The sequence below is a fragment of the Peromyscus californicus genome, unplaced genomic scaffold (genome assembly GCF_007827085.1).
Source record: "Peromyscus californicus insignis strain IS unplaced genomic scaffold, ASM782708v3 Scaffold_17__1_contigs__length_78620276, whole genome shotgun sequence".
Taxonomy (NCBI): domain Eukaryota; kingdom Metazoa; phylum Chordata; class Mammalia; order Rodentia; family Cricetidae; genus Peromyscus; species Peromyscus californicus.
Window position 1 is genome coordinate 24,748,299 of NW_026294469.1, and position 12,523 is coordinate 24,760,821.

The 12,523-nt window shown below is 40.0% G+C and overlaps 1 protein-coding gene across 1 annotated transcript in view; it reads left to right on the plus strand.

Annotated features, from left to right (window-relative positions):
- Positions 1 to 12,523, plus strand: part of Ctnna1 (catenin alpha 1) — a 139,117-nt gene that overhangs the window by 44,549 nt on the left and 82,045 nt on the right. Inside the window, exons 4-6 of the mRNA XM_052741872.1 lie at positions 5,425 to 5,591; positions 6,054 to 6,173; positions 10,954 to 11,223. Coding sequence (XP_052597832.1) covers positions 5,425 to 5,591; positions 6,054 to 6,173; positions 10,954 to 11,223 — 557 coding nt within the window. The remainder of the gene's footprint in view (positions 1 to 5,424; positions 5,592 to 6,053; positions 6,174 to 10,953; positions 11,224 to 12,523) is intronic.

The following is a 12,523-nucleotide window of genomic DNA, read 5'->3' on the forward strand; positions in this document are numbered from 1 at the left end:
AAAAACAAAAATCTGAAACATATATTCATGTTTATATATATTCATGTATAGACACATACACCTACATACACACACACACACACACACACACACACACACACACACACACAAGATGTTTGAGGCATGGTTTCTCTGTGTAGCCCTGGCAGTCCTGGAACACGTTCTGTAGACCAGGCTAGCCTCAAACTCAGAGATCACTTGCCTCTGCCCCCCAAGTGCTGGGATTAAAGGCGTGCGCCACCATCTCCTGTCGAATTTTATATATTATACACACAAATAACAGATATTTTATTATTTTTACCATTTATATACCTTTTACTTTCAAAAAATATATTCATGAGGCTGAAGAGATGACTCAGTGGTTAAGATTGCTGATGGTTCTTCTAGAGGACCTGGGTCCCAGTACCACCTTGTGATGCACAACCAACCATCTATAACTCCAGTTCTAAGAGACCTGGTGCCCTTTTCAGGCCTGTGAGGGCACAGGGCATACATTTGGCACACAGATATACATGCAGACAAAATACTCATACACACAAAATACTAGTATGTTATAAAATTGTAGAAAATCATCAGGAAAAAAAAGTAACTCATCAAGCCATACCACCTTTGGGTATAGACAGTCAATATTCTGGCATGTGTTAGTCTAGCTGATTCTTCCCTGTGGTAAACACGCTTTGCGATCCCCCTTTCCACTGTGTAGCACTGATTATTATATACCTGTTGTTTCAAGTAGAACGGAGAACGAATCTCTTTAATAAAGACACTTGGGGCAGGAGAACTGTAATTTGTAGCCATGTTCCTTTACTGACCAAAAAAGGGGGCGTTCCCCCCTCCTACCTTGCCCCCACCTTTTCCTGTGCATCCCCCCTTCTTCCTGGACTTGAATATAGAAAAGTTCTAGTCAAGAAGCAAGCTGTAAGTATCTTTAAGGGGCTGGAGGGATGGCTCAGCCATTGCAGAGTACTTCCTGCTCTTGTGACCTGAATTTAGTTCCTAAGGAAGCACTTGTGTCCATGGCTCACTACTGCCTGTAACTCCAGCTCTGGGGCACCAGACATTCTCTTCTTGCCTCCTGGGGCACACACACAAATACACATAAATAAAAATTAAGTATTGTTAGTATTGTTTCAGACATGATAAACTTTGTTGTAGTTCTTGGAGTATCTTGGCATAGAGTGTAGGCTGAGGGGGTGTGAAGTTGTTAATGAGATAGGTCAGTGAGGGAGATGAGAACTAGAGAGAATCTCGGCTTGGAAAGGCCTTTTTAAAATGCCGAGAAGTTGAGGCTGTTGAGTTGACTCAGCAGATAAAGACACCTGTGGCTGAGTTTGGTTCTGGAACCCATATGGTAGAAGGGAGAACCAACATTGGCAGGCAGTTTTCTGACTTCATGGGTAACATGGTGTCTGCATTTTCCAAATAATTAAATCAATAAATGTATGTAAGAAAACAGTGAAAATGTGGACAAACTAAGGATCAGTAAGGTGAGTTTCTTCAGACTGATGATTCACAGAAGGACCAGCTTCATTTTTAAAAGTGACTCTCTGTGCTGTGCAGGTGGAGTGAAGGAGGTGGCTGCAGCATGTCCTGCTAAAAGCCAGCTTGATGCTTAAGGAACTTGCAAGCATGACTGCTTTGTTTTTCTTTTTCTTTGCTCTTTAATACAGGCCTCATGTATTCCAGGCTGCCTGGAACTTGCTATGTATCCTAGAATGGCATTGAACTTGTGATTCTCTTGTCTTGGTTTCCCTGACCATGGGATTAGACATGTTGGGAAGTGGGGTAGCTCTGTGTGTCAGAAATTCAAGATCAGCCTCAACTACATAGCCAACCTTGTCTCAAAACAAAGAAACCAGCACACAAAGTACTCCCCACAGAAGTTAGCAAACAAACAAGAAATTTAGTACAGCATAATAGAGTCTCTTTGGCAGCTTGAGCCTCTAATCCTGGCACTGTGGGGGTGGAAGAGGCAGGAGGATGGGGAGTTCAAGATCATTTTCAAGTATGTAAGAGTTTGAGGCAGCCTGGGATATATGAGACATGCTTTTTTAATTTATTTCTTGAAAAAAATTGTTTTATGTGTATGTGGATGTTTTTGTCTGAATGTGTACCACTTGCATGCCTGATGGCCTTGAAGGAGGTAGAGATAACTGTAATCTGATGTGGGTGCTGGAATTGGACCTGTGTTCTCTGGAAGAGTAGCCAGCATTCTTAATCACTGAGCCATCTCTCCAGCCTGAGACACATACCTTTTTTTTTTTTTTTTTTTTGGTTTTCGAGACAGGGTTTTCTCTGTGTAGCTTTGCGCCTTTCCTGGAACTCACTTGGTAGCCCAGGCTGGCCTCGAACTCACAGAGATCCGTCTGGCTCTGCCTCCCGAGTGCTGGGATTAAAGGCGTGCGCCACCACCGCCCGGCCCCTTTTTTTTTTTTTTTTTTAAAGTTCCATGTTTCTTAGGTTCAGGGCTCAGGTTAAAAAAGAAAAACCTAACCACCTCCTTTTATAATCATTATCCCTCCAACTTCCTTTTCTACACCTGTTTGATTGCTTTGAGAGGATATAGTTAAGGTAATCGATCCTTCAGAAAGGTCTTGATCCTAACCCTCAAGAGCCATGGGCTTATTTGTGTTTCTTTTCCCCTCTTTCGTTTTGAACTCCTAGAGGAGCTTAACTCTTATCTTTGAACCAGAAGAAAGCGTATCGGGGCAACAGATCTGGATTCATGGTAGATGATGGAATAGGAGAAGGGTCTCCCTTTTTTAAATCTTTAGTTATTTTTTTTTCTTCCATGATAGGGTTTTTTGCATGCATGTAGCCTTAGCTGTCTTGGAACTTGCTCTGTAGACCAGGCTGGCCTCAAACTCAGAGATTAGCCTGCCTCTGTCTCCTGAGTACAGGGACTAAAGGCGTGCGCCACCATTCTGAGTAACTGCCTTTTTTTCCCCCTTTAATTTTATGTGTTTGGGTGTTTTGTCTGCATGTATAGCTGTGTGTCATGTATGTGCCTGTGCCTGGTGCCCTCAGAGGCCAGAAGAGGATGTCAGGTCCCCCGGAACTAGAGTTTGGACGGTTGTAAGCTGAGCCAACCCTCTCTCCCCGAGGAGGATTCTGATGCTGGAACTCAAGTCCTTGTCTTAAAAGCACTTTGGCTCTCTGAGCTACCAAGTACAAAGTTCTCTTAAGTTTAGTCTCCTTTATATCTTAGTAAATACCACGTGTAGTATAATTGACTAGGAGGTACTGGGAAACAGGGTAAGATTCTCAGTTCCTATTGATGACCATGTGATCTGGGATAGCTTTTTGTTTATGTGTAGGAAGAGTTTGATCTCTTAGAAATATACTTTAAAGACTTACTAACATCTGTTTTTATTCATTTATTTTGAGACAAGGTCTCACTGTATAACCCTTGATATCCTGGAACTCACTAATTAGATCAATCTGGCCTTGAACTCACAGAAATATAGCTGCCTGTTTTCCTAGTGCTGAGACTAAAGATGTACACTACCACTGATTGACTTATTTGTTTGTTTTTAAGACACAGGGTCTCATGTAACCAGTCTGGGGTGAACTTCTTATGTATTCAAAGCTGACTTTATGTTGCCTTCTCAAATCCTGAGAGAAAATTATTTATTTATTTATTTTAATTTTTTTTTTTTTTAAATTTTTTGAGACAGGATTTCTCTGTGTACTTTTGGTACCTGTCCTGGATCTCACTCTGTAGACCAGGCTGGCCTCGAACTCAGAGAGATCCGCCTGGTTCTGCCTCCCTAGTGCTGGGATTAAAGGCGTGCGCCACTGTCCGGCTATTTTTATTTATTTTATGTGTGTTGTAGGGGGAGGTGTATAAAGAGGCTTGCCTGTGTAGTGGCATGCGTGAGGAGGTCAGAGTTTGACTTATGGGAGTTGGTTCTCTCCTTCCATTAGGTGGGTTCCAGGGATTAAATTCAGGTGGTCAGTTGTGGTGGTAAGTACTTCTATCTGCTGAGTCATCTTGCTGGTCTGCTTTAAGAATTGCTGATTAACTTTTTGCTTTTAATTTTTTAAAAAAAGGCGCTTATTAAAATCTTATTGGGCTAGGAAAAAGGGCCAGTTAAAGTGCTTGTACTGCAAGTGTGGGCTTGAGTTTGGATCCTCAGAACCATGTGAGGTTTGGATGGATGTGGGGTGCCACTGTAATCCCAGCACTGGGAAGGCAAGGGTAGAGCTCCAGAGTAAGCTGGCTAGCCAGACCAGAGCTCTGGACTCAGTGGAGAGATTGTATCACCCACAACCCCCATCCCCACACGCGCCCCCACATGTGAGAAAGAAATTAAAATAGTCTTATTTATCTTACGGGCATGTTTCTTTACAGGGGTCGATTTTAAGCGGTCATTTGAACTTAGTTCATTAGAGGCTTATTTATATATCTATTCATCGTTTTGTGAATACAGAAATTGTTTTAATTAACTGTTTGGTTTTATTTATTTACTGGATTTTTGGGAGGTGAGTGATAGGGAGACTGGGTCTGACTTTGTAGCCTGCTAGCATTTAACCAGAGAGTCTTCAACTTCAGGAATGCTGGGATTACAGTTATGGGCCACCACACTCAGATGTCAGTGTGACTTGAATTTATTTTTTATTATTATTATTATTTTTTGTTCCTCAAAGGCACCTGATAGGAGATTAAGGAGTTGCTATGGCTGAAAGCTAGAAGATGTTACAGTTGATATAAATGTTTATCTGATTTCTTTCAGTCATTTGCTGTTATTTGATTTTCTAATATTTTTTTAATATCACCACTATGCTTGGCTGTGTCTTTTGTGTGTGTGTGTGTGAGGGTGGTGTATATTATCATTTAGTTAAAGGAAGAAGTATTTTTTTTTTTTTTTGGTTTTTCGAGACAGGGTTTCTCTGTGTAGCTTTTCGCCTCTCCTGGAACTCACTTGGTAGCCCAGGCTGGCCTCGAACTCACAGAGATCCGCCTGGCTCTGCCTCCCGAGTGCTGGGATTAAAGGTGTGCGCCACCACCGCCCGGCAGGAAGAAGTATTTTTAAGCCTTTCTGTCATATAGTGTCTAGTCACTTTCTGGGTATTACGTTTTATCAGTGTTATATGAGGATGTTCAAGTGATTAGTACAAACTAAAGGGAGAAAAACAGAACAGTGCTCTATGTGATATCACGAGTGTGAGCTATTTTACCCTTGACATAAAGGACTTTATTATTTATTTTTGGTTTTCCGAGACAGGGCTTCTCTGTAAAATAGCCCTGGCTGTCCTGGACCATTTGTAGACCAGGCTGGCCTTGAACTCACAGATATCCCTCTGCCTCTGCCTCCTGAGTGCTGGGATTCAAGGCATGCACCACCATGCTTGGCTTTATTTTTTAATAAATAAATTATTTGGGTTAATTTCCGCTGGATTTGGTTTTATTCTGCTAAATAGGAGATTTGATGAAGAGCGCTGCTGGGGAGTTTGCGGATGATCCATGCTCTTCTGTGAAGCGAGGGAACATGGTGCGAGCAGCCCGAGCTCTGCTCTCTGCTGTTACTCGGCTCCTGATCCTGGCTGACATGGCAGATGTCTACAAATTACTTGTTCAGCTGAAAGTTGTAAGTTTGGGTCTATATCTAAAATGCTGTTTTTTGTATGTTTCATAGTGAAGGTGATGCCGACCATACTTAGTTTAGCATTAAAATTTAGTTTGGTTTTGAACCAGTGATGGCTTTGTTCGATTTCTTCTTCTCTATTTCAAGTATATATACGATACTCTGCTCTAGGCCACTGTAGTCTCCGTTTAACTGAAGAAACTGTAGCAATCCCTTTTTGTAATACCCATTATATGTTTCTGTGTACTAATAATAGTGTTCTATAATTAGAAAACCAAAATAGAAACTGATAGGTGCCCCCACCTCCTTCGAAGCACGGTATAGTAGGAGGTTTATCAGCTACATATATTTGCTTGGATTGCTTGCTGAATAGTTGTTAAAGAAGATGGAGTCTTAGGATTTAGTCTTTTTATCTAGAGATTTGTCTGTGTTGGAGTTTTTACTTTTGGGGTTGTGTTTTTTTAGGTGGAAGATGGTATATTGAAATTGAGGAATGCTGGCAACGAGCAAGACTTAGGGATACAGTACAAAGCTCTGAAACCGGAAGTGGACAAGTTGAACATTATGGCAGCGAAAAGACAACAGGTACAGGCATGATTTGCAGACATTTTGTAATGTTATTTATTTCTTATTTCTTTGTTTGTTGAGACAGGGTCTTACTATGCAGCCCTGGTTGACCTCGAACTCACTATATAAAACAGGCTGGAGAGTATTTTATTATCTAGTGGAGAAGACCCGGTTTGCCCAAGTTTTCGAATGGTATCATGACTTTCCCCCGTTCACGTGGTTTCAGTAAGTGCTTAAATTAAGAGATACCTTTTCAGCTCGGCTGCAGTGGCACATGCCTTTAGTCCCAGCACTCGAGAGGCAGAGGCAGGTGGATATCTGAGTTTGAGGTAAGCCTGGTCTACAGAGTGAGTTCCAGGACAGCCAGGGACACATAGAGAAGTCCTGTCTTGAAAAAAACTTAAAAAAAAAATAATAATTTTAGTACTATGCCAGTAGCAAAGCTATAATTAACTTTCACTCAGATTTTCATAATATGCTTCTGTTTTAAGTAGTTCAAGGCTGGCCTTAAACTTGTGATCTTCCTGTCTTATATATTCTTTCAAACGTTTGAATGCTGGGATTAAAGGCATGCACCAGGATGTGTGGCTAGATGCTATTTTTGAGGTAAAACATAGCAGCAGTTCAGAATTTGTGTCTAATTGTAGAAACTTACTAGAAAGTAATTTTGCCTGAGTTAATTTTTCTGTGCCCTGAGTCCTAAAACATAGCAGCAGTTCAGAATTTGTGTCTAATTGTAGAAACTTACTAGAAAGTAATTTTGCCTGAGTTAATTTTTCTGTGCCCTGAGTCCTTTAGGAGAGTTCCTTATATGTTAGTGGTTCTCAACCTGTATGTCTCCACCCTTTGGTGGATCTCTAGTTCTTAAAATATTTACATTACAATTCATAACAGTAGCAAAATTACAGTTAGGAAGTAGCAATGAAATAATTTCATGGTTGGGGTCACCACAACATGAGGAACTGTATTAAAGGGTTACAGCATTAGGAAGGTGGAGGACCACTGTTATACATGATCTCAGTGTGTCAAAGAGAAATATCAGTAAATGTTAAATGTTCTTGAAATAAGGTACCAGGAAATCTTCGTTTCTCTGTGTCTGTTTTCTACCCTTGTTTGCTCTTTCCTGCCTCAGGAACATAACCTTTCCTTGGCTTCCTGTTGAGGTTTGGCCAGTGGAAACATGATCAGAAAATAGGAAGAGAAAGAGTGAGGCTGAGGTGCTGTGTATAGGCCCTGTCCCTGCTGCTCGTCCTAAGTGGCTAACGGCACACTCTGTACCCTGCTTCTAGATTATGGTGACTGCCACTGCCTCTTGTTCCTTCAGACCTAGTGTTCCATTAGCCTCATGTTACCCTTCACTGTGCATCTTCCTTTGTAGCAGTCTTCATTGTAATTTTTCATTAAATTGCCTGTTTTCCTGTTGAGATTTTGAGTGATACATGCTTCATCTTCTTGGGTTGTCACAGATTATGCTTAATTCACCCTGCCCCATCCAGGGATTGGATTTAGGGTCTTGGCAAGGGCTTTACACTCAGCTACATTCCTGAATGTAGTTTGCTTAGTTCTTTAATTCTTTTACCTTTAGATTTGTATTTGGCTCATGGTTCTGGATGTTTGGGACGTCCAAGAGCAATGTGCCATTATCCAGCAATTGAGAAGGTCCTTCTTCCTGCATTGTAAGCAGGCAGCCAGCATCCTTTGTCAAGACTGCTCGGGCCTATCTCTTCTTGCCTTGCAAAGCCACTAACGTCATGATAGGGGTTTCACTTTTCATGAAGTATTTGATTTCTGTTTGCTTCCCAAAGGCCCCATCTTCAGTATTAATGTCATTTGGGGCATTGTTTCCAAGATAGAAACAGAGGGGTTGGGTACATGAATACCGTAGCAAGAGTAAAGGTGAGGCCAGAGGGAAGGGTGGGCCTGTGCAGTTTGTAAAGAGTGCCCTTGGGCTTCCCTGTTAGCTGTGCTTCCTCAGCATACAGATGTGTGATGTTCAGGTGTTGCCCGTTCAGATGCAGAAAGCTTTTTGAGATCTTTAGGAGAACCTAGTGCCTCTTTAGCTAGTTTGCCTACCCTGACTTGCGTGATTGTTTGCTGAAACTCCCTCCCGACAGCTGTGTGGTGATGGTTCTGTTGGCGGTTTACTTGTTAAAATCTGTGCTAGTTGGGCTTTTGGCACGTACCAGGTATAGTCACTTTTATCCAGAAATGTCTGGTCAGATGTATCGATGGCTACAGTTCTATATGGTCAAGAGGGAAATGGGAAGAAAGTCTCACTTGGATTTCGAGTTGTTTTAGTAGAGTCTGTTAGATGACTTAGAGGTTAGCTTTTGTTTCTTGGTCACAGTGTGTGGGATGGATAAGTCAGATTTATGGGAAGTAGTTTTTCCTCTGTATGTTTGCTGATTGTCCTTAGTTTGCTTGAGCTGTAACCAGATTGGCGAAGTTCAGAAATCATGACACAATCAAGAACAGAGTTCTTCTATAAGTAACTTGTCATGTTGCTTTATAGCTGACTCTTCACCAAAATTTATATTATTAATCAGCACTAGGTAGCTTGAAGAATACTTTTTGATTGATTTATTCATATTACAACACTGATACTCACATTAGTGTCCATTTTCCTATCTTTTAAGAAAAACTTTGGGGGTTAGGGATTTAGCTCAGCGGTAGAGTGCTTGCCTAGCAAGCACAAGGTTCTGGGTTCGGTCCTTAGCTCCGAATAAATAAATAAATAGATAGATAGATAGATAGATAGATAGATAGATAGATAGATAGATAGGTTCTGGGTTCGGTCCTCAGCTCCGAATAAATAAATAGATAGATAGATAGATAGATAAATAAATAAATAATTAAAAAAGGGAAAAACTTTGTTTCCTGTCTTTTAACAAAAACCTTGTACAAGGTGGAAATGGCTCTAAAGAGGGAAAGTAGAACTTTAGAACTAGGATAAATGAGATTTGGTTGTTTTTCTCTTCCTTGTTTAGAATTTATCCCTGATGCTTGGCAGATGAGAATTTGTTCAGAAAATGTTCCCAGAGAAAATACGTTCTGGTTATTTCAGCGTCATGATTAGCCAGTTGCCTCTTATACTTGATTCTTGAGATGACCACCAACTCTCTAAAGCCACGAGATAATTTTTTAATATTTAGCCCAATATAGTCTTTGGAAAAGTGGAAGTTTATTGTCCTAGGCTAGTCAGTGGCTTAGGAAGGTACCTGTAAACTTTAGGTGACCGTGAGTGTGTGATAGCCTTTGTAAGGGACTGTGCTGCTGTATCTTTTAAACACATAGGAACATTAAGGCTGATTGTACAGTACAAATGTTTAAAGGGAAATATGGCCCTAGGAGGCTTAAGAGGTTCTTGGCATTGTGGTGAGAGCAAAACATTTAGAAAATACCCACAGAATGTGCACACCACATGTTTAAGCCCAGTGTTAGCCACAGCCCCTTGTCATAACTTGGGCACTCCAAATCTATAGGATCCTGTTTCTGACTATGTAGCCTAATGTAGTAACTACAGGTCATTCAGTGTGCTGTGAACTATTACTCAAATATTCAGGTTCTAAATGAGAAAAGAGTTCTAGGTAGAAAAATAAGCTGTCATTGTGCAAGGTTTGAATGAAGATGTAAACCCCCAAATGGAGATGAAGTTTCAGAAGAAACCCTGTTTTTGTCACAATGTTTAATTAAGAAGTCATCTAGAAAAGAGAGCCATTAAATAGCCAAGTCAGACTTTTGAGTAAACTTAACTTTTCTCTTATTGTTCATACATGTAATACTAATCTTAAAATCCTTTAAATTTGTATTCTAGTATTTAGTTAGTGTCAATACTGAAAATTTAGGTTCATATGTAAAATACCGTTGGAGCAGATTTAGAGTTTGGGGTTATTTCTTCCTCTGTAGTGATCCAGATTTATCAAAGATTCCTGTGTTTTTAAGTTTCAGTAATGAGTGGATGCCAGCAGTGCTCCTTCCTGTCTTGTGTGTCCTAGTTACCTAGCACACCCATCCCACTTAGTGTTCTAGATGTCATTAGTTGGAACAATGCCAGCAGCCTCATGTCCTTGTAATTATGGGGTAGAGGAAATGAAAAAGGACATTTTCACTTAAGATCACATTTATAGAATAATACTATTGTGGATTGAAATCATGGAGCATATGAACCTTTACTTTGTGACTTAATGGCCAGTGACCTGATTGATCTTTCTTTGTGAAGAGAGTATTGTTTTATATTCTGGAATGTTCCTTTGGGCAGGAAAAAGGGGAGGAGGTGTTGTGTACTTAAGAGAACAGCTGGTCATATCCATCCCTAGTTGGTTTGCAAAGTTCATACACACAGAAATTTAGTTGTGTTCTAAATTTCATAAAATTCTTATAATGAACTTAGATAACTTAAATTCTCTTATTTTCTTTTATATGTCTGTGTGGACTTGTATATCTGTTTTAGTTATATGGACCTGATCAAGATGCTACGTAGTTTTATGTTGTGACTTTTATTTCCTGTCTTATATTTAGTACTTACTTGGTTCTAGGTGCTTTGTATACATTATCCCATTTTATTTCTTAAAATGCTAAAAAAGCTATAATACGGTTCCTGTTTTGCATAAGGAAAAACACCACAGTTTACAGTAAGGACACAACAAATGGCCAGGAAAAGGTAGGCTAAAAGATTCAAGTCAAGGCTTGTGATGTCAGAGTGCCGTCTTGACTTACTTCCAGGCTAGGTTAATGCAGAGATGTCTTGATATGAATGAAACTTGTAAAAACCCTCCAATTTTTTATTTTATTATTTTAGGAACTGAAAGATGTGGGCCATCGTGATCAGATGGCTGCAGCTAGAGGAATCCTGCAGAAAAATGTTCCAATCCTTTATACTGCATCCCAGGCATGCTTACAGCACCCTGATGTTGCAGCCTATAAAGCCAACCGGGACTTGATATACAAGCAGCTACAACAAGCTGTCACAGGCATTTCTAATGCAGCTCAGGCTACTGCATCGGATGATGCCTCCCAACACCAGGGTGGTGGCGGCGGAGAGCTTGCATATGCTCTCAACAACTTTGATGTAAGTTATATTTGGGAGGAAACTTTGGGCTCTTCACCAGCTGCCAAAAGATAACTGGTTCCTGGGGAAATATAATCAAGGCTTGTGATGAAAGCCCATTTTTCAATTAAATTTGTAATCTAAGTAGAAAAAAATTGTTATGAGTCATAAGTGTACTTTATTGTAACTTGGCTTAAAGCATTTTTCTTTTCTTTCTCTCCTTTTTCCAGTGTGGTTAAACTTCTGCATTCTTTTATGCAACTTACGTTTCCTTGTGTGGTTGTTTTTTCCTTTTAATATGGTCCTTATTGAGACTGAGTCTGGTTCATTCCAACCAGGATTTTGACCATCTGACAAATGGACCTGTGACAGATACAGAAGCAAACAAAGTGTGTGGAGGCTTCGTCTCTGGGGAACTCATGGTCTAGTGAGAGGTGTAGATAAATTATACTGCTGCCATCTTAACTTTACCTGACTCTATAGACAGATTGCTGTTCTCTGTGATTTGCTTTGAGCCATGAACACAACAATTTGTCCACGTTGAAACAGATTTGAAATTCAATTTTTTATCATAATGCTTTTATAGATGATGCCCTAGATCTCTCCTGTGTATAGATGTGTACCTACTATCCTTGGTCCTCACATTAATGTATTGTGCTTTGTTTTTAATTCTAACCCAGAGTGAGTCATGACCTCCAGTAGGTGGCAGTAGTTTAAGGTTGTTGTTTTTTCTTTTTTTTTTTTTTTGAAATTGGGTCTGGCTATGTAGCCCAGACTGGCCTCCATTCCACCACCCTGCCTCAGTCTCCCCATGCGCCACCATGGCTAGCTTTGTTTTAAACCAGTTGTTAGAAAAAACAGGTATAGATATCATCTTTCATAATTGAAATATTTTGAAGTATAGCATCAATGTGATAGAATGTATTTTGTTTTCAACAGCTTTTTTATTTTTTAAGTTTTTTTAAATTTTATTTATTTATTTTTTTGGCTTTTGTATCTTCTCTGTATTTGAACATGGGTAATTGGCTCTTGCTGATATGCAGTGATTCAGGCCTTTTCATAAAGCATGAGAATAGAAGGTAGTGTTATGCCTAAAGACGATGGTATTGGAATTGAGCTTTTACATAGAGTTTTATTTTTTTGTATTGCAGAAAATTAAACTCAAGGTCTCATCCATTCACGCTAGGCAAATTCCCACTGAATTTAGCGTCTGGTTCTTCTCTCACAGAATTAAACATGAAATGACCTTTACAGTTGTTAGGCTACATCTTGTAACATACTCCTACCATTGTTTTCTTCTGCTTCAGATTTGGTAACATTA